At 39.9% G+C, this 25,334-nt stretch overlaps 1 protein-coding gene across 3 annotated transcripts; it reads right to left on the bottom strand.

Moving 5' to 3' along the window:
- Positions 1-618: 618 nt before the first annotated feature.
- pxk (PX domain containing serine/threonine kinase) lies at positions 619-24,527 on the bottom strand. Of its 3 annotated transcripts, XM_006782978.3 has the most exons (19): positions 24,309-24,527; positions 20,161-20,211; positions 18,814-18,861; positions 17,413-17,599; positions 15,913-15,990; positions 15,127-15,200; positions 14,269-14,343; positions 13,885-13,989; positions 13,008-13,109; positions 12,735-12,896; positions 12,394-12,511; positions 12,201-12,279; positions 10,987-11,035; positions 10,816-10,893; positions 9,842-9,928; positions 9,625-9,688; positions 9,338-9,397; positions 7,894-7,922; positions 4,423-4,497 (listed from the first exon to the last, which is right to left on the bottom strand). In XM_006782978.3, exons 1-18 carry the CDS (start codon positions 24,408-24,410, stop codon positions 7,906-7,908), a joined length of 1,536 nt encoding a protein of 511 aa, XP_006783041.2. In that variant the 5' UTR covers positions 24,411-24,527; the 3' UTR covers positions 4,423-4,497; positions 7,894-7,905. The 3 variants fall into 3 exon arrangements, with proteins under 3 accessions (XP_006783040.2, XP_035760413.2, XP_006783041.2); XM_006782977.2 differs by lacking the exon at positions 7,894-7,922 and having other exon boundaries at positions 619-4,497; XM_035904520.2 differs by lacking the exons at positions 7,894-7,922; positions 18,814-18,861; positions 20,161-20,211; positions 24,309-24,527 and adding an exon at positions 18,263-18,730 and having other exon boundaries at positions 619-4,497.
- Between the last annotated feature and the right edge of the window lie 807 nt (positions 24,528-25,334).

Genomic DNA, 25,334 nt, shown 5'->3' with positions numbered 1-25,334 from the left:
CATAGCTATAACAAAACAGTTGATGATGTAGCTGTGTCAGTGTCACGGAGGGATGGATGCCTCATTTTGGTCAATGCCTGTTGCCAAGGCTTCTTTGTTCTTGTCTCACTCTTGCCACTTTTCAGGATTTGGGCAGAGCCCCTGAGTAAAGGCTCTGGACACCAAAGAGGGAGCGATATTACTTTCCTGGACTCAAACAAGAAAAATATTATATATTCATATGTTTTATATGTAGGGCCAAGTAATATTGGGTTTTTAGCAATGTTATGGTCTGCTTACCTACCTCATCAGTTTATTTCCAAACAGAAGCAGATGGGAAGGGCCAAACATTCAGGTCAATTGGAGACACGTGCGCTCAGTTGATCCTCTATAAAACCTACCCTTCCTCTGTGTTCAGGGAACTCTTCTTTGTCAGGCAGCTCTGGCTACATCACTACTCTTTATGCTTCCACCTCTGCAACCTCATCACTTATCTTTTAGTTTCCTGTAAGAATCCCTCCCTGAGCAAACCTTTCAACTTCTTGATAAGCTTCCATATAAGATGTCACATCATGCCTTTTCCATCTTCAACTGTTCATCACAACTGTAACAAACATGTGGAAATAAACAGGAAACTGATTTTTTTCCCCAAATGTTTATTCATTTGATACAAGTATTATTTATCACAGCAGGGATGCCAAATCCATTTCACGTTTGCTGATGATGAGGGGGTCCTCTTGCAGCTGCATTAATACACTCCTCAGGAGATTCGAGAGAATTCGCTGCCTTGGATTATTTTTTATTAACAAACATCCCTGTGGACAGGGCTTCCACCCCTCTAAAGTGCTGCAGAGACACATTCTGGTTAAACATAATGAGCATTCACACTGGGCTGATTGCACTGAATGATGAAAGTAAATTATTTGAGCACTGAGCTGTCATTGAAGGGCTAAAAACTTGGTTTTTAAAGAGTCTTTAGGTTACAGGATTCACCTGAGCTCCAGATTCAGCCACCAACGCTTCAGCACACAAGTTGGGTGATCAGGAATAAATCACCACAGGTGGCCACAGTTTCTGTCGCACACAGTGGGTCCTGTCTGCCCTGTGGTGACAGCTGTAAAAGTTGCACGTAATTTAAAGGCATAATTATTCACCTGTTGTGTTTTCTGTTGCAGATTTACAAAGTTTTACCACAAATCTGTCCAGTAAATTGAAATCAGGTTGTAGCCCTGTTAGTTTAACTCAGCACAGGGCCAATCAGTCTGCCTCTTTTGAATCAAATATGCAAAATTTTTGTTTTGTATCATCAGCAGACTTAGACTTAAAAAAGCTGATGACCTTCATGATGATTGGACAGAAATGGATCTAAAGCACAGAACTTATCGGCCAAGAATTTTAAAAAGTAGTGAGTCAGCATTATCTGCTCTCAAATGCTTTCTTTCACTGCAGACTGAATATTTTTGGGTTTTCTGCTGTCAGAAAGGACAAATAACCTGATAACATCATGACTCAGTAATGCTTAATAATTATACAGACACGTGGACTATTGTTAATTGCTAACCACTCTAAGCCACATGCTGAAGCGTTGGCTACCATACACAAACCGATGAGCTCCATGTGACATACTGTCATGTACAATAACAAAAAACATTCAGATTTCTTTAGGCACTATCACCCAAATGGGTATGGCACAATAAAAACAAACAAAAGTCTGGACACAAACATTAAAACAGAGGAAAAAACAAATGTTAAAGAATCAAAATCAGAAACCAGGGTCTGAAGTTAATCCTGAAGGCGAGCTGAGCTCTATGGGGCTGCACTTCATCCACAAAACTTTAGTGCTGAATGTTATTTGTGTTTAATGTTACACAGCACTGCATGCTTGGCAAGAAACAGTTATATGAGCAAGAATAATCTTCCCAAATACACTCAGGACAATAATGAACCGGTTACAGACCATCTAAAGCCATGGTTCAATCAAACTTCCATAGTTTGTGGCATTAGGTTAACTATTCCCAGAAGTACATGTAATGTTGTAATGTTGATGTCAACGCATTATCTGTAGTTTACTTGTGAATGGAATTATTAGAAATGATCTGGACTCTGGTCAGTGACGTGAAGAGACTGATGGACCAAAATAAAATCAGGAAAAAAAAATAATTGAGGATTTACTTGAGGTCAGGAGAAAATGTGATGTGAGATTAATTTAAGACCCTGCACACAATCAGAAGCCGAGCTGCTCGTCGCTGTGCATCCAAGTTGCTCTGATGCGGGGCAGCACAGACGCAATGATGTACGATAAACCTCAACAGCAGGCGGCTAATTTTAAATTCGTGCTGCACTAAAATGAGAGACTGTGGATACCAGGTGAGAACATTAATGTTATTGTTCATTTCCCTTTAATCCAACTGTAGTGGAGAGCTAAGGAGAATTCTGGGAAACTGTTTTCATCAACTGTGAGTGAAAGGAGCTGGGATGCACACAATCAAACCTTATTTCCTCACACAGATGTTACATTCTTCAGACACAGCGCCTAAATTTATTAGTCCACCTCCCAGCATAAGGTTTATGCCACAGCTGCATAAGTAATCAGTATTGGTAATTAACAAATTTGTTCTTTTATTCATTTCTGTAGCAGAATGTGCAAGTTTTTGAATCAAAATATTTCTAATGCTAAAATATACTTGTTTTTGTTATCCATGAATTTGGAAATTTACTGTTTTACAAGAACAAAATTAAAGCATGATATCTTTTGATTAAGATGCCAAATTAGAGTCATTTACATGCATTTCTGAACAGAAAAGCTTGTGGTTGAATGTGGATTGATTTATTTCTGACTTCCACTCACAGCACTCCAGAGTGCCGGCTCACATTTGGCTGTGAAAAGATGAATTCAGTTTGCCTCATAAATAATGATATAACTCTGATCTAATGTTTTGTTTTTTGTTTTTTTTTATAACAGGTGGTCTAATAAATTTATTAAACACTGTACATCACATCTTCCTCCATTATACTTTTCCCACCTCTTATTTCGGGGGGGGGGGGGGGGGGGTATTTCTCCTAAACCTCTCATTGCCCCCTCATGCCATCATCAAATAAGTGTGCACAAACAAACAGCTGGATGAAAACACACGTAGTGTAGTTTGTAGCTTCCTATTCATTTAGCTGCTCTTCGTTTTGTGCTCTGCCTCGTGCAAAATATTGCGCCCGTTTGGTCCAAAAGAAGGGGAAAAAAGGAGATAAAGATGTTCAGAATCAATCTAAACTGGGATTGTTTCATGCTTATAGAGCTCGTGAGAGAGAGGGGTGCAGTCTGAAGAACTGTGGAGACAACTGGGGGAAATGCAATGCAGAGAAACAGACCAATGAGCAGAGCGCCGGTTAAACCTCCACTGTTTTGTGCTGCAACAAACACTTTTGCTCTCCAGTTATTTCTGTCTGTAATTTCAATGTGATGTTTCATACTCAAAAATATATCTGAAAAATATCTGCAGATCAATAAGAAGCAAATAAACTTTTTTTCTGCTTTCAAACTCTCAAACCAGGAAGTTGACTTTTTCTTGAACACAATGCACTGCATTGGTATTTTGTTTTAATTCAATACACGGCATGACGATGAGTTAATTACAGACAGAGACGACCTGTAGGTGTGTTTTGCAGCTCAGTTGTGAGGAAACTCGCTCAGCGGAGCCTGTGGGCTACATGTTAAAAAGTCAGAGATGATTTAAAAGGAAAGTTTGGTCTACTCCATACTCGGGACTGGTGAAGCACTCTCACACCATCGAAGTACTGAAAATAAGAGTCCTATATCCACAAAATGCAACTTCACCATCGAGCAGGGGGCAGGAATCCATGGTTGCTCCACAATTTCTTCTCACACATTTTTAAGTGCTACTTTTACAAGCACAAAGAACAAAAAATTAAGCCAGCTGGCTGTCCGCAGATCAGCCAGAAGAAAAGCTCACCCGATTCAGTTTCCCGGTTTTTATCCGTTGTCTGTCTTTTAAGGACAAAGTAACCAGAAAAGACAAAACCTTAAGGTGCCTAAGATTGTCCAGCATGTTTCAAAGGGCAAATAGGGGTCGCCATTTTACCCCACCTGTCCTCGAGTCTCTCCAACCACAGCAATACATTAAAAGTTAAAAAAAGCAGGAGGGGGGAAAAAAGCAGAAACAGCAATAAAAACAAAAATTGTACTTGGATCTTTTGTTAGTGATTTTTTCACATCTTGGGGGAGGGCCTTCACCAAAGTGCAGAACTGGTGTGTCGGTCATGTTGCCATATTGAGGACAGATTGTGTCAGTGGACGTGGTCACACGATGGGTTTGCTGCGGTCGATGGTATCGGCTTTCTTCAGTTTGCCCTTACTGAAGGCCTGGATGGAGCTCAGCAAGGCGGCACGGCCTCCTCCCGCTCCATTAGAGGAGGACAGAGGAGGAGGAGGACAGGAGGATGAGTCCTGTAAGGGGGGAGGAGGTGGCGGTGGAGGAGGTGGAGGGGCAGGAGCAGTGTGGGATCCTGGGTACGAGACAGAAGCATAAACAGGAGGAAGTGTTAGAGGGAAAACAAAGGTTTCAGAGAACATTCCTCTGCAGCTGATTGCACAAAGATGCTCTGGAATCTGGTTCTGATCTGAAGTAACCTGGAAAACTTTATGGATCTAAAAGAGCTTGGAATGCTAAACAAGTAAAGGTCTTCCATATGATCATGTTTCACCTAATTATTTCCACATGAACACTAACCTGCTCACTGTCAGTTTTAATGGACACACTTAACACTGGCAGAAAGTAAACCAGTTCCACAAAGAAACACAGTAAGACTGAAGTTTGGGTGTCCATGACTTTGTACTCATTTGATAATTTATAGCCATTTTGCTAATTTCTAATAAGCAAAAGAAAATTTTCAATGGAGTCATCTGGAGGTACAAATGTATTTATTTTTTTTGTAAACTGGGACAAATGTTTAGTACCAAAGGGATTTTTGATCTTTATGGTCACTTAACTGGCCTGTATCTGTTCACATTTTGGTTATTAGTTTCTCTTTAAAGTTTATCCATGAATCATTGGATTAGTTTGATAAGGAAACCTTTTATAATTGTTGCCACCTTTGAAGCATAATTTAAGTCTTTCTAGATGTGTGATTACAAAAAACATCACTGGGAAGAATTAATCTTTGCACTGAATCTAAAATATACATGTGTCACAAATGGAACACATGCCTCACAGCTCTAATTTATACCCGTTATGTATTAACTTCTATCACATAAATGCATTTTATGTACTTTATTTAGATACTGTCTTGATGATATTTTATGTGTCTAAAGAAAAGTTGGACGCTGTTTCCAGAGAGACTTTATCTTTGTGAAAGCAGCAATCTCAGATATCACTATGACCAGGCTGAACTCAATCCATCATCAATTTCAATGGAACAACTCTCAGTTCCTGACACTACTCAAATACTTGTGAGAAACACAGTCTAGTGGTTCTTAAAATTAATACACATGTAGTTAGTGAGGTCTCTTTTGTCCTTTTCTCTATACAAACGGCTCCAATCAGAGCAGCACTCACGAACTTCAGTACCAGCTTCTATCAGAATGAAATCAGAGTTCTAGAATGCTCGGCTGAAGTTCCAGAACCTCCAACTTCATCCACAGCAACAGAATTCCAAGCTCTCTCTGATTGGACGACTCTTACAGCAGTGCATTCTGGGACTTTTTTGGCCTCGTATTCCTTTGTTTCCTGAACATTGAACTGATGGTGAATTGAACTCAAACCCGTTACGCCTCTTACAGTTGCGCCATTCTGCATCCCCAAGCTCCGTGAAAGCCAGGGATTACAGGCAAAGAAGCAAAATGCTGGGAAGCGTTAACATGTGGGTAAAGCGGAGGCCAATAGCCGCGACTGGAGTTCGCCAACTCCACAGTGAATAATCCGTGACATAATGAAAGGACATCCATCAGTCTGACAGATGGCAGCCGACCTGGAGAAACCGTTCTGTGCACTCAGGGTGTTTGGGGATGATTGATGATTTTTTAAACATAAAAATCCAACTGTAATAATTTAGCGAGTGCAGAACCTTTTGTGGCGACTGATTTTTCTCCAGGATAGCTGTGTGAAAAGATGACTTTCATTACGTTTGGCAACCACAGTGACCTTCAGGGATTTTTCATGTAATATTCAGATGACTCTTCTGTTAACGTCCACAGCTACACTCTCAGTGAGACCACATCTCATGGTTAAATCGACAAATTTGAACTGAAATCTGTGACCACATGTTGTGCACCCGATTTAAGTGTCACATTGTTTCAGTTATTAGGTTTTGTAAAGGTTTGTTACTGTAATGAGCTGGAATGTTCAAAGTTAAGTTGTTTGTTTGTTTGCTTTTTAAAATTGATCACAAAATCATACAGTTTACATCAGTTTTAATGGCACCTGTCATCACTGACAATGCCACCTCCTACAGAATGCGCCTGACGACAGGTTTGTACCATAAACAGTATTATAAAAAATAAATTAAAAACAACAACAACAACAACAACAACAACAATAATACTAAAAAAAGAAATATTTAAAAATTGACCATGCTGCCACAGCGGCACCCATTGTTTTAGTCTGGTTACGAAGGCTTGAGCTGATTCTCGTTCATTTTGGTGTTTAGAAGCCAGAGATGACAAGTAAAGGAAGATGATGGTTCTTTCTGACTATTATGATCGTCACAATTTACAAAATGGACTTCGTGTTTTATTCAGTATGACCCGAGACTACCAATTGAACCCATTAACTCCTCAGGAAAGAGCCATTTTCCCCGTATACATACATACAGCTGCCCTTTTTTTTTTTTTTGCAACCACACAAATCGCCGCCTGCTGGCCTTGACAGGTTTAAGGGTCTTCAGCACTGACTTGACCTTTCAGACCGTCTGTGGTTTGGAGAGACCTCAAGCCCCTCTGAACAGTTATTTACGTGGTTTAGATAAAACTGATGAGATGTTTTTATTGCTGGGCCTAAAGAAGGAGGTTTTGGCCAGTTATATATGCATAATAAAAACACCCATTTAATCCAAAAGTTAGTTTCTTTAAGATTGCTGTGGACGAAGAATTATCTGAATATGTAATAAAATAAAAAATAAAAAAAAGATACAGAAAAACCAAAAATAAAATGATAGTTTTTTGTGATCTGCAGAAGAGCTGTGTAAGGCAGGGAGGAAAAGCTATGGGGGTAAAATGAAAAGACATTTTATAGCTAATGGCACAGAGAAAATTCAACTAATACCACCTCACAAAGTGTTGGAATGATGGTGATGAAAAAAAAAAGTGACATCTCAACCTAACCAAATAACCATCAGACAAAACAAACAAAACAGACAGACAGACAGACGTGCTCTAACAGACTGACCAGGCAAAGCTGACCAATCACAATCTCCAATGAAAACAGCCGGTCTAAGTCAGGAAGGAGTTTGACCGCCTGTGATGTTTAGAAATCATTGCAGATTGTGAGTTTTTTTTTTTTTTAAAAGATGTGCATACACCCCCATTAACAAGTTCTTTCATTCTTCATTTCAGGACTCAAACCTATGAGAGCAAGATTAGCCAATAAGACACAGTGATTACATAAACTCAGTTTGGCAGTTTGGTTTGAAATGATCAAACGTTGCTGATGTTTCTGAATCAAAGACTTTTTGACAGCATAAAAAAAAAAGATAAAGGATTAATGGATATGAGTATAAAAGTCTGATTACAAATAGACCAAACAGTTTAAATCAATCTCTTTCCTTCATTAGCGGCCTTCATAAATGTGACCAGGTCTTGTAACGAGGAACTGGGGTATACAACAGCTTTAAAAAAAAAAAAAAAAAGAAAGAAAAAAACCCACTGGAGACCTTCATCATCATTGACATCAGAATCTTTTACTTTACCCAAAGACACGGTCAGAATGGAGCATGCTCTACAGTGGAGACAGCACAGGAAGGAGAGAGAGAAGGAGATGACTGTTATCTGTTCAGTGGACCAATCAGCATTTACACAGTATCACCAGGACGAGGAGAAGGGAGAGGAAAGCAGAGAGGAGACACTAACAGCAGGGAAGGAAGCTGGTGTTGACTTTGTGTCATCAGAGTTTGTAAGTTGGTGACATTTTATATTTTTCTTGCTGCTCTATATGACGTACAGTTTACAGATGTATGTCTTGAACCAAGTTTAGATTAAATATATTGCAGAGAAATCTAGATGGCATAAAGCGCCAGCGCTTTGGTATTAAGTTAAAAAAAAAGAAAAAAAAGCACAATCTGTGTGCCAAGTTTAGAAATGGAGAATACCACAAAGGCTATGTCCATCTTCTGAATACAGTCTATGGTTTGTACCAAAATTAAAGAAACTTTCTCAAAGTGTTTGAAGGTCTTATGGTAGTTTATTTAGTCTCTCAGTATTAAAACTACAGTAAAATACTAAACCAAAAAAATTACACTATGTCTATAAAGCTGTTTTTCAAAATGTCCATCTGCAGTAAGATTGAAGGGTAAGAAAACACCTGCAGGTCCTCTAGATGCTGCTTGAAACTGCTCCGATCCCCACAGTACAGAATACAGCTTTGGTTTCGGACAGTTCCCTTCTTCCTATCTGAGTGGGATAAATATATTTTATAGCTTATCTTATATTAAGGATAAGCGCAAGAGAATGGATGGATGAAAAGCTTAACCACCTTGATAACGGAGTTTTGGGCGTGGCTGTGTTGACTGACAGGTGCTCTGACACAGGAAGTTATAGCAGATCAGCTTCTGCTGAACTTATTTCAAGTCATTATAAACTAACCCTCTTCATTGTGTGTGTTGCTGGTGCCGTTTGTGTGAAACAGACCATCCCAGAAGCTTGTGGTTCAGTTTTCAGTTGATGAAACTGTGGCTACATCAATGTTTCATACCACTGGGGATGGACCGACACACAGCACGTAGATTTTTCTTTTTTTAAACAGTAAGAAAAATACAAAATTCTGGCAGATTTAAAGTTTAAAATATGAAATGAAACATCCAGGTTTCCCACCCTGCATTCACCTACCTAGAGACAAAACAAAATCAATAAGATGTACTACTACTGCAGAGACAGATACCTGCCTGAAAACCACACGAAGAGAGAAGAGGTGAAGAGACAGAGACAGACATTTCAAGTTAATGATTAGTCTTTATAATCAAACACGCAAATTTCAGATGAAAACTGTTATTGATGTGAGTCACAGCACAACCCTGGCAGGTTCTCGTCACAGGGGGGCCCGACACAGTCTGTCTGACAATGTCCAAAACAAAGAGACAGGCGGGAGAAAAACAGGCAGTTAAAGTGACAGCTGTAAAGACAGTCTGACAGACGTACCTGTGGTCGATGGGGGAGTGGGGGAGGAGGGGCATGTGGGCGGGGAACTAGCTCCAGAACCTGAAGACGGGACAAAGAAACCCCTTTAATCATCTCTAACTTGAGAGTGACTCTTAACTTTAACATCTAGCATGTTAGAGGTTAGATGGTCTCTTTAACAGTAACAGATGAAAGCTGCATGTGCCATCACAGCCAGCCTCACATACTCTGTCCTAATTTCCTGATCTCATTAACAGATGGCGACGGCGCTCGTGTGCCAAGAAATGCCTCTAACAGCAGCGACCTACCAGAGTTATTGTTGTTTCGGACCGAGACATCTTCTTCATTTTCATAAGCTGAATGTCTGGACTTCTGCAAACATAAAAACATAGCTGTGTGTTTAATTCTGGAACAATCTGTAGGCTGTGTATATCAAATGTATTTCACTTCAGACAGAAAACAACAACCCGTTTTCATCACAGAGGAAGTGTTAAACTTTAATTAGAGCTGCTGGTGCGTGCTGACCTTCCTCGCCAGGATCTTTCTCTTCTTCTTCTCCTCCTCTGAGCAGTGGTGAGACTGAGCTCTGGTCAACCTCCTGTGTTGGTGCAGCTGCAATCAGACAGTCATACAGAAAGTTATTTTCAACATCAGGAAATTTCTCATAAAAACTGGCCACCCTGTAACACTGCATTTAGACGTGCTCGTAGATCCGTGTATCCTGTATTTCTGACACTGAATATTCTTGAACAAATTAAGCAAATAACACCAGAATAAATTTGTTTTTCTGGGTCACCCGAGAGTTTTGAGTCTTGACTCATAACAGATGGACATAGCCAACATTACATCATCCACTGGCAAAACCTTAGAAGCCTCAAGCTCACGCCTCAAGCATTTGAACATCAACTTGTATTCATTTAGACTTGAAGCTAGCGACTCAGGCTATAAACTCATCAGTTAAAAAAACATCCCCCCCTGCTGGCTGTTAGAAATAGTGCAGGTTTGAGGCATTAAAGCATCTGTAAGCCGCATCCAACTTTAATATACAGTCTATAGCCATAAACTGATTTTACCTTATTTGTTTCACACAGACCAAACTGATCAAGAACAGATTCACACTTTTTCAGGTCTCTCTTAAATCTTTCCTCTTACTCATACTGGTCATACTTTCCTGTGTGCTTTTAATGCAAGTGACGGATGGTGGGGAAAATACAGAGTCTTTGTTCCCGTAACAGTCTGTGTTAATCAAATCAAGGCAAGTTTCTACAAAGTTGCCGTCTTAAGCTTGAAACTTCCTCTTTTTGTTGTCTACCGACAGAGTGGACAGACTTGGAAATATTCTACCTACATTATCAAGGATTGTGGGAAATACAGTGATCCGTGGAGCATTAAGCCTGAGCTAAACCGCAAAAGTAAAAAAAACACAACAAAAAAACAAACAGCAATGCAGAGAAATTATTGCTCAAGTACTGTGGGAGGACAGAAGAATGTTGACCCACCAGTCTCTGCTCCTCTAGCAGCCTTTTCTCCAGGCTCTCCTTTGCTGCTTTCAGTGCTTCCTTCAGCCTGCCGGGGACCTGGAGGAGGATATTTAAGATATTATTTATTTTTATTCTTCATCTTTGTTGTTGAACAAACTCACGGCAATAACGTCAAACTAAACCTCTCACCTTAATCTGGAGCTTTTCTGAACGTTGAAGCTGGACGTCGCTGAAAAGCCTGGAAAACAAAAACTTTGGCTCAGAAAAATAAACCTTACACTTCTCTTTATTCAGCTTTTATGTGACTGTCTGCCGCTCATAAACACAAAATTGAACAGGCAGTGGCTGAGGCTTTAGCTCTCACAGACAAAGCTGTGTACCCGATGCGGTCACATGAGGATGTCCTCCTCTCACTGACATCATACAGAGCCAAGAGCAGAACCAGAATGTTAGTGATGTAGTAGCTCACCCAGTTCACAATCCCTGACTATTCAAAGGCTATTGTAATGTGTGAAGTACAAAAACACAGCACAACACTTCGTTGTCACTAGTTGGCTGTATTGCAAAAACTAATGATATTAAAATCTACTGAGAAGTAAAAGAGGGTGAAACAGTCAATCACAAATTAATCTCATCCCAATGTTGTAAGCAGGTGTAACAGGACAAACAGACAGTGGCCATTACATGAGCTCATCAGTTCTTCAGGTAGTCAAGCTAAAACAGTCTTAAACTGAGTGTTTATAGCAGCCTGACATCTGAACCTCTCACAGGGATTATTTGAACATATGCTTACCTCATTATCTAAAAATAAATAAATAAAAGGCATTAAAAGCCATGTATCACACAATCTGTATAAAAGCCTTATAAAGTGTTCTCTTCATCCTCTCCACTGTAGGTTTGTTTCACACAGAAAAAGCGTAACTGAATTAGGAGTAATTTAGCTGGAAAGTCCTCTCCCACTCAAGTGCAAATGTCACAGTGCCAAAGAAGGCAGGCTTGCATGCTTTTGAGGACCCTGAGAACTATACCAGCTTTGGCCCCTGACAAGTTTAACAAGGTCAACAAGTCAGAGACAAGAAGCCAGATGAAGGAAGGCCCTGGTTCTCTGGGCTGATGGTGGGGAAACAATACTGTAAGACAACCTCATTTTACAGAAACTGAAACAAGGTCATCTGTCTGCAGACAAGACAAACTGCTGATTTATGTAAATCTTTACATTTGGCAGATTTCTGCAGCTATGATGGAGAGAACATTCATTTACAGTCCTTTTTTGGGTTTGTGTAGACATAACTTTAAAAAAAATAAAAAAAAAAAGCTCCTATGTGCACTTGTGGGATAACAAAGACTCCCCGAGGGCTTTCAAGCTGTGTTTTACTTTAAAAACTAAAAAGAGGTGAACTCACGGCGTCTGCATGAGTGCCGACACTGTTGGCATCCCGCTTTTACAGGCTTCTGTGGACAGAATGGACTGCAGCACCGACACTGAAAAATAAACCATCAAAGATCAGCAACAATAAAACTGCAATTGCTCCATTTAGACATTCGGTCTCTACATATTAAAATACAGGATGTGTGTGTGTGTGTGTATTTACAGACCCACAGCTGTGGAGGGGGCAGGGGGGTACTGCTCGATGGGCACGCTGTCTGGCGGTCGGCCGTACGTCATCTCGTACAGTAAATGTCCAAAGCAGAAGACATCAATGCTCTCTGTGGTCTGCCGTGAACACACAAACAGTTTCTGTCTCTCAAACCTTCAAACAACAGTTTGCGGATCATCTGGCACACATAGTTTATTTAGTCTCTCAGTTTTTAATAAATCATTTCAGAGGTCACACTAACTACATCAATGATAAAAAGAATCTCTGTGTTTAGGTTTAGGTCTTATTTTAGCCTCAACTAATCAGGCTAATCCAAACTGAGTCAGTGTGTGCACATACGTTAATTTTCCTGAACTGGGTGAAGGCAGGTCGCAGTGCAGAGGGAACTCCCAGCATGCCGTTCTCCACGTCCATCAGTCGACACACGCCGTCATCGACAAGAACGTTAGACGTGTGCAGGTGACCAAAAAATATACCAGCGTCATGGAGGAGCTTTAGTCCCTGGATATAAACACACAGATAGTCACACAGTGTATGTATATATATGTATGTGTGCATACATACGTGTGTGTATATGTATATGTAACTCTGTGTGTATATGTGTGTCTGTACCTCCAAAATCTGTCGGCCGTACAGCTTTATGTGTGGGAGCTCGAGGCCCTGACTCTTCTTTGGATTGCAGTACTTCTTCAGGTAACTCTCCCTGGGCTTCACCTGGACAAAGGAAGATTTTTGTTTGAACTACTTTTGACCAACTTGACAAACACAGCTTGATCAAGCCTATTTTAAGGAAACACTCCAATGCAACGCATACAGGAATCCTTCCTCATGCAATAAAAGTCCCATAATGCAACCTGTGTGTTCCAATATGATGAATGTTATTCTGTAAAAAGCACACCAGCGATGTTTTATTTTAAATTCAACAACTGATGCCGCTCAGCTATGGCTTCATATCACACAGGGAGACATTTAGGAGTGTTTAGTCTACTCAGGGTGTTTAAATCAGTTTCTCCATGTCGTTCCTACGTCTGACTTCCTGCCTCCCTCACCTGTTCCGTGTAGCTTGACACGACACAGCTTCTGCAAAAAGTAGACCCAACGCTACTTTAAGCACAACTGACAGGAGTTGTCTTGAGTAGGGCGGAAGCAAGTCCGGTGTTATTCCCGGCACAATTTTAATGCAGGCAGAATCTGACAAAACTGCATTTTTTGACTAGAGAGGGATTATGGTTAATAATTGTTAATATTTAATAACTGCTAGCAGTGCTTTGTCTTTTGTTGGTTTTACACATTGTAGTTTAACTTACTGGGAAAATATGAATAGTGCAAAAAAACTATAAACCATGTGTATATAGAGATAAGTGGTTCCATCAACTGTGACTCATGAAATTAGGCTGAAATTTCAGGGCGCCTCTCTTTGGTTCAGATGCTGTTTGACTATCTGAAAGTTTGACTGGAGCACTGAAACACGAGCACACAGACTGTTTACCTTACAGATGTGGTCTCTCAGAGAGCCCTTCTCACTGAATGGCCGGATGAGCAGCGCTGAAGACTCACTGGTGCTAGAGAACAACAGTGGACAGAGATATGGGATCTGTCGAGGAAGAGGAGTTTAATCACTTACAGGCTATAAATGGAAACATGTGCAACTCTGATCAGGTGTTTGTCTGTTATACCATTTATGGTGAAGTCAACTTTGCCATTTATGTGCAAAGCTGGTTAGCTTTAGCTGGATGGTCAGTTGACAATTCATCAGAACGAACAGTTTCTAAATTGATCTAACAATTTAAGGTACATGATCACGTCACTAGCTAGCTCCGATGTCACAGATTGCTTTGTCTAATTCTTGGACAAATATGTGGTGCGTACGTACAGACAGGCTGGTCAACAGCTTTATGGCTGACTGCAGGTCTTTGTCTGACAGGAACTTATCAGGACCCAGGTCCACCTACACACACACACACACACACACACACAAAAACATGTTTTACCCCACCCTGCTGGGTGATACTATAACATCACCTAATTTTACTGAATCATTTGATGTCTTCTGAGCTTTTGAGGGAAGAAATGTCACTTAATAGTCACATTTTTACCAAAAAAGTCATATGTAAAAGAGCAAAGTTTTTCTTGTTTCCACATATTTTTGCTAAACTCTTGAAAACTTTTTCTGTGTACTGTCTTCTGAACTCAGCCAGTACCTTATAAAACAAAATATTTTGGTGATTACAGCATGTGCTATCTAATGTAGATTATTTGAATAATGCATTTCTGACATTCTTGCCATCAGTTTGGAGGCTGAGACACTGAAATATGAAGGATTTAATTCACGAGTCATAAATCAGAGTTTCCAGAAGTCAAGAGCTGTAAAGTCACCTTAGCAGACTTACAAACACAGAGAGATGTGACAATCTTCATCTCTCCAAAAAGCTTTTAAAATGTAATTTATGGTAAAGTTAGCAAACTTTTAAACCAGTTTTCATATGATTTGATTGGCGATTCTATACATGCAGCTTTACATGCAGTTAACCATTAAAATAAATATTTATGATAAGTGCTTCCACAATATAACTCATCATACAAGAGCCCGCAAGAGCTCCAAAGCCTTTCAAGTTGTCTGCAGTGAAGAGGCTTTTGGCAAAAGATGATATTTAGCCACCATTTATATTTAATCAATATTTTTTAACTCATCACTTTTCATTGTCACAGGAATTCTTTCTGTTTTACTCACCCAGCTCAGCAGGTACCTCTCTTTGGTCTGCTCTTTGTTTTTGACTAAAAAATATTTCTTTCTGATCCTCCAGCCTGGAAAAAAAACAAAAAAAACAAACAGAAAACAGCGCCTCACTTTAACTGTAACTCAGCCAATAAGAGTCAAACATTTAGTCTAATATACTGCAGGCACCTTTACGGGCTTCCTCTCACGAATAAAACACTAACTTCATATCCAGCTTTACGCTCTCATAGGCTGCACAGATTTTGTTGCTTCAGTCTTAACTGACTGGTTTGGCCGGTCACTGTAGAACAACGCTTTTAGCTTCTGTGCCACCCCCTAAAATTCCTCCAGCTTCTTAGCAGTTAGCATTTTCTCATAATTACATTTGCAGCTGTAAAGGCTAAAGCGATCAAGTTAAGTCAATTTAAAAAACAACAAGGGTGCACCGTAGTGCTGTACAATCAAAAATGAATAAAACAGGTGAAAATACAGAAAAACAAAACAAGAACAACAAAAGAAACATGTCAGTCCTCAGTTACACTGAGCTTACTCCCTATTTATCAATAAAATAAATTAAATGAATGACTTCAATTTATTCAAATAATGGCATGAACCCATAGTCACTGCATTTTAATCTAAAAGAAAAAGTGTAGAAGGATTAACATAAATTGACAATAACAGATGTCAATTTAGAAAGGAAAACAATGCTCTAAACACTGCAGTCACAGCACTCTATTCACTAATGTTTTATAACTGAATCAGTCCGATTTCTTTTTAACGTGTCATGTGACTTAAACTTACCCATGTCTCTGAGAGGCTCCAGGACCTCCCACTTTGGGTCTGACCTGAAGAACATGGAGACCTGCTGCAGGGCAATTTCTGAGAGAAAGAGAGCCACAAAGTACACTTTAATGAAACTAAAGTCTCCTTAAATTACATTCTCTCTGAGTATGGGCTCACGGCAGCTGCAAGTATGAGTTCTCAGACTACAGCCGTTGTGGGAAATATACCAAAACAAACAAATCTTCATATGAGGAGTCAGAAAATAAACTGGGAAGAGACCTATGACAAATTTGCTTCCTTTTACTTCTGAACTCATATATAATTTTGATGTCAACTACAGCTGTGTAAAGTTCTGCATCTTGCAGGATTGCAATCTAGATGTGCCATTCAGTGTTTAGTTCCTGCTGCAGTGTTTCCAGAACCTCATACTGTAGTGATCATACACACACTGTGAAAACACCAGCCACATCGACACAGCAGCCCAAATACTGTACATGACAGTTGCTCCTAACAGTCCGTTTAATGTCATCTGCTTCCTGGTATATCAGAAAGTGGGAATGATAAGCAGGTGACACGACAGCTCTCACAACTAAGACAAATCTGATATGAACCCTGCTCACTGGAGCTCATAAAGCTTTAAATGTGTTTTATTATTTGTATTCGTTTTTTACGTGCATGACCCCTAAGCTGATACTGACGCGTTACATCATCTTGGGTTTATCGTTTTTGTTTTTCTGGCTTTTCTGGTGGTAGCTGGGCGGGAGAACTCAGAGAATCTGATGATTTCGGAATCTTCAAAAGAAATCAACAATGACAGAAAATTGTTTCATATGCAATAAATAACCAATCGTTATGAATCATGAACGGCTGTATTGTCAAGTAACGGATGTTGCTTCACTCACTGTGTGTTGCTGATCTTATCACATTAACCGCATGATGACTAAAGTTAAAAAAAAACAACAAAAAACAGCAACATGTCTCGTATTTGGTCTCTTTTGAATCACTCTGTCACACCAAAGTCAGAATATGTTAAAAACTACAAAAATGCATCTGTCACAAGACTCTTTCATGCATCTCCAAACCAAACCGACATGATTGCACCTTTAAGTCCCATCAGTCACATTTTAGAAACCAACATTACTTTTGTAGTTCATACCTGCATATGAAAACAAAATAATAAAATATTCATTGTTTTATATACTGTCCTATTTTCTGTTTCTGTTCTGTTGCTTAACCCTGGGTCCTAATGTGACCATTGATGCAGCTAAACACCATCAAACAGGTGAGATAAAGGCTGTGTAGCAAGTTTGTTGTTGGTGGCCAAAGAGCTTTTGCGAGCTGTTTTCTGTCTACAGCTAAACACGAATCATCTTCTGGCATCAAATCAGCTGAAACAGTTTCACGTTTTATTCGAGAGGAGGGGGCTAACAGGATCATTTAGGAATGTGTCCCAAACATCCACTGAATCGCCAAGCTTACGGACGTGCGTGAAATCCAGTAAACGGAGAGCAAGCAAACCTGTGTAGTTGGCAGAGTAGTTGTTGGGGTCCAGAAACTTCTTGACTGGGAGGGAGCTGCAAAGCAGAGGATGCTGGGTAATTGTGTCCAGATAAGTTTGCAGTCCTCTCTGCCTTTCTGCAATGAACTCCCGGTCCATGTTTCCAATGAGCTTCTTAGGAGGGAGAGGGAGGGTGATGCCGCACACCTGAAGAGGAGGACAGAGAAAAGGATTCATATTTTTATCAACAGGCTTAAACAGATGTTTTTTTTCTGTATATTAGAACACTACATGAAAGAAAAATCACAGTCACTGTGTTTTCCACAGTTCTTCTGCATGCTGACTGAAGACTGGGGGCTGATGGGACGTCAGGGTCAGAGTGAAACCAATGGAGAGGAAATGAACATGCAGAGCCTCAGCAGAAAAACATTTAACTTCCTGTTATCCAGGAATTATATGTTTTTACTCTGAGACAAGTAACAACCATATCTTCAGCAGTCGGATACAACCCAGCTCCACTGACTGTTACATTCAGGAAGACATGATAACTGACTGAAGTGTTTAGTGTTGTTATTAGATAGAAATGATCTTTTCCTCAGTCTATGTTCCTGTCAGGTAGAAAGCTTTGAAAGGTAAACTTCCTCTATGTGCCAATATTTGCTGCCCATGTTCTTATATGTATTGCATCACTGTATATTGCAACACAGAAATATGCAGAGCCAAAAAGGCAACCACAACATAATCTGATCAGCAGAAGCTTTGCAGACTGAGCACACTGAGGTTTCCTGAATTTAAGCATTGTTCTACTTTCTCTGAAAATGGAGGAACACTAGATTACAGAAACATTTAACGTAAATTTTACGTACTTACTGTATGTGTTTCTACTTCCACTATTGTCCATTGCTTTTATTTCCTCTCTGTGTGTAGTTGTGTACTGCAGACCTGTGGCATTTTGTCTCTGTATACTTTCTAAAATTAAGACTACAGCTGGGCATTAATAACAATGAATCAGTGCAGAGATGACTGCTGGCCTCTTATACCACCAGCCGAGGCTTCAGGCAAATGTAAACAGAGTTTTGAACCGGACGTAACCAACCGTCTCTGAGCTTTCACACACAGGAAGAAGATTGGGCAACACTGTTGTAGTGGCTGTATGAGTGTCTAAAGGCACTTGTAGTCTGTGGACTGTGGCAAAAGAATAACAAGTCTCTCACATATTACTGCTGCTCATTTCCACAGCTGACTACTGTGAGCTATGTGATGTCTCCAAGTGTGTCGTTTCCACGACGTTCATGCGAGCAGCATAACAAATTCAATGTTTAAACTGCTCAAACGTCAATGAAACAATCTACATACCGAGTCAGTCTCTAAAACACAGTGATACTTCATTCGCTGTCATGCAGTTCATGACTGGAACTCACCATCAGGCTGTTGTTAAGAACGTCAAAGTCACTGTAACGTCGAATCACCTGCAACAAACACACACACACACACACACACACACACACCTGTCAGGACTGTAGCGTTACAGGTAATTAAGATTCTTTAAACGCTTACTTTGGAAGGCAAAATGTGAGGTGAGCATATGTATCCTGCCTTCTTTAAAGTTCCTCCAAGTTGCACAGCTTAACACTAAAAACGTTTTGGGTGGATATTTCCAGCAAGCTGTGAATTAAAATCATAAAAAGAAAACTGAACTATTGATAAACAAAGGATGTTTTTAGAACTCCCTTTTTAACAGGAAGAGAGCTTCAGTAGATCCAGTTGGGCAGGAAAGAGAAGACAGATTAGCACAGAAAGAACCAAATCAGGAGTATAAAGAGGTGTTTGGTGCATCACATGAAGTTCCCCCAGCAGTCTGAGCCTATAGCAGCATACCTAAAGGATGCTCCAAGGTCACCTGATCCAGCCCAAACAATCAGCTTTTTTAGAAGGAAAGTAAGAAAGAATCAAAACTAGGAGCGGGTTCCAAAGAAAAGGGGCCTTACTTGCTGAAGGCTCTGCCTCCCATTCTACTTTTAAATACTCTAGGAACCACAAGCAAACCAGAAGTCTGAGAGCAAATGCAAATGCAAATGCATTCCTGGGATAATAAGGTACTTTGAGGTCTTTAAGAGATATAGGATCTGATTAGTCAACACTTCGTATGTGAGAAGGATTTTAAATTCATATCTAGATTTAACAGGGAGCCAATGAAGAGAAGCCAGTGTGGGAGAAATATGCTCTCTCTTTATAGTCTCTGGATCAGCTGGAGGCTTTCCAGGAAGATTTTAAAGGAACACGATAATAAAAAATTACTGCAATTCAGCCTAGAGTTAACAGACGTATGCAAAATGAAGTTTTCTTTGTCACTCTGAGACGGGATGTTTTTCATTTTTGTACACATGACACAGCAGTCCTACAAGTTTGTCTAAGGCATGGGTTAAAGTAAATATCCGGCCCAAGATGACTTGAGGTTCCTCACAGCATTACTGTGCTGATATGTTTTATGTTTATCAGGAGACAGCACACAGGCAGGGGAGTATAGCAACAATTACTTCTCTTCTAAATCACATTTATTTTACTTCAATTTTTTCGCTAAAGACTAAAACAGATGCATCAGCAAACAAAGAGAAAAAAATGCACAGAAACAAATAAAAACCAGGATGAAACAGCAAACGCAATCTAAACATTTGTGAGGGCAGCTGTAGTACAGTATGTGCCAACTGTGGATGTTGGGCCATTCATTCTCCAGGTGACCAATTTGAGGTTGTTATTAGAAGATTTACCTGCCAGCTGTTGTCTAAAGACACGCCCCTCTGGACTCGGATGATGTACTCCTGAGAGACAGAGAAAAAAATAGAAAATAGAACCATTGTTTTATTATATAGTGTAATTGTGTAATTTAAAACAAAAAGCCAAGCTGAGAATAAGGTTTCACTTGGATTAAATTTAACCTTTTAGAGTCACTAAAAAGAAGAAAGCAAGCAAGAAAGAAGGATGCAAAAATTCGAAATTAATGGACAGATGATAGATGGAGGAAGAAAGGATGGAAAAAGGGGAAGGAAGGAAGGAAGGAAAAGAAAAGAAAAGGAAGCAAGGCAGGGAGGTGGATGGATGGAAAACAAATAACAATTGAAAGAAAGGAGGATAGCTGGAAGAGAGGAAGGCAGGAAGGGAAAAATAAGGAAAGAAAGATGGATGTGCATGGAAAGGTGAAGGAAGGAAGGAAGGAAGGAAGGAAGGAAGGAAGGAAGGAAGGAAAGAAGGGAGGGAATTGGTTAGGATAGTATAGATGGATGGCCAGGTGAAGAGTGAATGTGAAAAACAAAAGTTTCCACCAAAACCAAATTGGAAGCAGGATAATGATTTTAATGAGGTTTCATGTTTTAACCATCAAAACTGTTACTAAAATCCACTCACTTGCACCACTGTAGTAAACACTAAATAAAAATTAATAAAAACACTTAAAGAAAACAAAATTGAACTACAAATTGAACAACAAAACAAACAACTCTTGCAGCGAGGCCAGCTACGCAGGAAAGGCACCGTTAAAGGACTTCACACATGTTGGGTGAATCCCCTTTCTGTTTCATTTCCACATAAATGATCCACATCAGAGGATCTGCCTGCTCGTGCCATCCTTGTCACAGATCTTTGCAATGAAGCCGCTGAGCAAAATATTTTCTCGACCGTCAGAAACGATGGACGCGAATATGAAAACAGGACCGAGCGTGTAAACTCTGCATTTTCCCCTCTTTAATCCTCTCAGTCCACTCACCGTCTAGTTCAAGCTTTCAGAGGTTCAGATTTCTGCTGTAATCGTGCAATCAATCATGTGAGCCGAGCAGCTTCATAAACAGCTAAAGGCTTGAAATCACCGCCGTCCAGCTGATGTTTGTTAATACAATCTCTCATTTTGGAGCTTCATGCCACTAAACTCAGCTCCTCTTTCACCATTTGAACTGCTGTCTTTTTATCTTTTCTTAAAACCATTCGTTTCATAAAGTAAAGTCACTCACATGAGGTCCACTGAGGTGGCCAGACCGATGACTTTTATACACAACTGCTACAAAACCAAATGTGTTTTCTTAGTCGATGTCTTTATAAAATATTTTATATTCAGTGACGTGTACAGCTTCCAAATGTGTATATCTTAGAAACCAGTCAGGATGAATGTGAACTTCCTGTTCTTGCTTAGCAAATATTGTGTTTATACTAGTTTTCTGAGATATTACATGGATACATTTCAAAAGGCAGAACTTTTACTTTTTTACTGTTTCCGTTCACTTTCGTTTTTGTTGCTCATATTGAATAACAAAACAAGGTGATGTAGAATTATATCACAAATCTTCGTCCAAAGCGAAAATAAGACGACAATAAGTTTTCAGATCACTGTTTAAGAACAAACAAACACGTGTCAGTTTACATTCGCATTAGCAGAAGTAAGATGATGAAAGGAGGAAATACCCTAAAAGAAAACTGACATTTCTTATAATTCAACAGTTGCACTGAATTATAATTTGTGCACTGAACCATTGTAGCGACCTTGACTTGATTTATTCGGGCTATGATGTTTGCAGACAATACTGATCTATAGTGAGAGGAGGGAGCAGGTGAAAGAGAGTCTGGAGAGGTGGAGGTATGCCTTAAAGAGAAGAGGAATGAAAGCCAGAAGGTGGATGAGTTTACTATCATCCACACGAGAGGTGAAGCAGAGAGTGCAAGCAAGGTGGAGTTGGTGGAGATAAGTGTCAAGTGTAATTTGTGACAAAAAGACAGCAGCAAGAGAGAAAGGGAAAATTTACAAGACGGTTTTAAGATCTGCTATGATGTGTGGTTTGGAGATGGAGCCACTGAGAAAAAGAGAGGAAGTAGAGCTTTCGGAAGCAAAGTTTAAGATGCTCAGATTTTCAATGAGAGGGACAGAGGAACAAGGATGGACAGGAGTAGAAAAAGGGACAGAAATAGGTACTGCCAGAGGGGCAGCTCAGGTTGAAGTAAAAGAAGAGCACAGAGAATATTCATGGATGCAGTGAAAGAGGACATCCAGAGGGATGACAGATGAGCATTTTTAGCCATTAGATTTTTGTTAATCTAATGGCCAAAAATAACAATAAAATGAATACACTCCTTTTAAGGGAGTTAACACAACACTGCGCCTGTTGTATTCGCAGACCAATAATGCCTAATCATCCCAGAATTTTATCCAGCTGTTATGAAATTTTACTGCAAGTCTTTAAATTCCCCAAATCTTCGAATTAAGGTTGTAACCACATCAGAATTTCACCTGCACATTACCTGCCAGAAGAGCTCACCATAATGAGATTATTCACATATCCACAAAAGAGTGAAAACTTTGTTTATGAGGTGATTTGTCTCTTTTTTGCCCTAATGAATTACACTCAGAGTAGTGAATGGAGGTGGAGAGAGTGAGTCTATAACAGCAGATGTAAAAAACAATAACAGTTGCACTGACTGGATTGTGTCAGGTGCTGTAACACCTGCCAAATGAGACCATAAACCTCCATAGTGCACACTGACACTTTATGATGTGCATCATAAACATGATTTAAATAATTAAATTAAAACAGAACCCTGCATCTAGTGTTGGAAACATCACTGTAAACGAAACCCCGTGAGAGACTCGAGCCCATCAGTGTTTGTTTCTGTGTAGTCAGCTGTTTGTAATTGGTCATAGAGCAGAATGACTAGCAGTACTTGAGCACAGTGCAGTAACCAGAGGCCTGTCCTCTCAGAGCTGCATTAATTCTGGAGCTGCTTACATGTTGGGAAACTCTGGAAAGGTCTTGTGACAGTTCTGGCATCAAACAAAGAGCAAAACATAGCTTTAAACGCACAGAGAGCTGCTTATTTTTGTTTATTCTCACTGTTGACTGAAGAATGAGGGAAAACAATAACCCCGTGGATTAACAGATATAAATAAATACGTGGAAACAGGACGTTAATGATTAATACTCATATCCAGCTGTATTAGCGCCTTCAGTGGAAGACATGATTCTGTTTTACAGTGCTGACATTAGCGTGCTAAGCTAACTGGCTAGCTCAGCTGATCGCAACCGGACTGTCAACAACAAACAGGCTGCCATGCACCCATTATCGGACAACCGCGACAGTTCAACGACACCAAGTTTACTTTATTCACCAACGCTTCTCATTGTAACGCTGCACATTTTGATATAACGTAACATGGGCATTGCTTCTTGCCTCTAACGCCATCAGACACCGCCCCGAACTCCAATGAAAAATCCGATAATTTTACAGTTTCTGTGGATTTCAGCAGTTGCTTAATAATAATCACACATTTTATCAGCTTACATATACACAGACCCACGCTCACTTTGATCTGCTCTAGTTAACTTGTCAAAAATCACATTTTTGTTTTTCAGCACTAAAAAAATATGCAGCTGAAGAAAATAACAACAAAATATGGTTGAGTTGTTTTCTCAGAGTGACTGCATGCCGAATATTAAATTAGCCCATTAAGAACAAAAAAACCATAAACAAACCATCAGCCAACGAGTGTTGCTGTTTCAACAATAATCTAAAAACGCAAAATATTTTAAAGGACTTTGGCATATAATGAAAAACGGGGACTCTGAAAGCGATCCTTGCGGGGCAACCAGTGTCAGTGCTCCACTGTAATCAGCAGAAAAGCTTACCAAAAATCAGTGACAGCAACAGTCTGGGAAACTACACTAAAACGAAACTAGTCTTGTCTAGCGTGTCCGATAATTGAACTAGCCACATAGCCATCGACTTAAAAACGCCTCCCGAAAAAATCCCGAAAACTAATATTTTTAGCAACAGCAGCACCGATGAGTGAGTCATGCTGAAGAAACATTAACAACGATTTTACGGTTGAAGCGGCGGGCTGTCAGCGGTGAACCGGCGGGGGTTTTCGCTTAACACTTACCGTGTGGGACTGCAGGTTCTGGCTGGCTTCGATCATCGCCGTCAGGGGCACTGTATCGTCTAGTAGCAGGCTGCCGGGGGCCGGCTTCTCCAGGAAAGACATCCTGGAGGGTTAGCGGTGGAAGTCCTATCTGATGTCAGTCTGTCACCGCGGGGAAGACGAACTGCGGAAACCCGAGAGAAGACAACCAGCGAGTTGATAGCCTAGCTTGGATATGCCGTAACCAGGAAGCGCAGCTCGGAGCAAACGTCACGCAGATTCCCCGTTTTAATTGGATATCGAGAAGCTACGTAGAGAAGCTTCGTCGCCATCTGCTGGTTTGGAGGAGAATGGTTTCTCAAACAAATGATAGTTATTATTTTGTGTACTTAGAATTACTAACAAAATTTTGGTCAAAATTTATCTAAACAATTATGTTTGTTTTTTCTTTCATTTCTTCTTTAAGCATTTTTATTTGTTATTAGTCACATACACATTCATTCAACCAATTTTTTAGTTAGTCTAAAATGTCAAACAATAAACAATGAATATCAGGTTGAAGGATAGAGATAAATCAAATAAATAAAGTAATGGAAATAAAATAAAAATCTACAGCCATCTGTGTGAAATAAACAATATTTAAACTAAACCATAAATGAAAGAAATGAAGTCAGACACGTACAAAAAAAAGTGTACACTCAGCAGCCAGTTTTTAGGTACACGTTCAACTGGTTGTTAATATAATTATCTAATAAGCCAGGTAGGCATGTAGACATTGACAAGACAACCAGCTGAAGTTCAAACTGAGCCTCAGAATGAGTTGAAGACTTAAGCGACTGTGAAGGTGGCATGGTTGTTAGTATCAGACAGGCTGGCGTTCTCACAAACTGGTGATCTGCTTGGACCTTTCTGTACAACCATCCAAACAGCGGCTCTCTGGGTGAAAATGTCTAGTTGAGGTCAGAGGAGAATGGCCAGATTTAGCACCAACTGAGCATCATTTCAGTCCAGCCGAGTGTTGTTGTTGTTGACCATGTCAATGACTCT

Source organism: Neolamprologus brichardi, chromosome 5 (genome assembly GCF_056152115.1).
Source record: "Neolamprologus brichardi isolate AB-2024 chromosome 5, ASM5615211v1, whole genome shotgun sequence".
NCBI lineage: Eukaryota > Metazoa > Chordata > Actinopteri > Cichliformes > Cichlidae > Neolamprologus > Neolamprologus brichardi.
The sequence above is the reverse complement of the archived record's forward strand: the minus strand, read 5'-3'. Positions and strand labels throughout refer to the sequence as shown.

Excerpts from the sequence above, each read along its gene's own strand:
- pxk (XM_006782977.2), bottom strand. The coding sequence starts at position 24,410 with ATGTCTTTCCTGGAGAAGCCGGCCCCCGGCAGCCTGCTACTAGACGAT. Across the intron at positions 15,201-15,912 it reads GGAGCCTCTCAGAGACATGG|GCTGGAGGATCAGAAAGAAA; the intron begins GTAAGTTTAAGT and ends TTTTTTTTCCAG. Across the intron at positions 11,036-12,200 it reads TCGGCACTCATGCAGACGCC|GCTTTTCAGCGACGTCCAGC; the intron begins GTGAGTTCACCT and ends TTTGTTTTCCAG.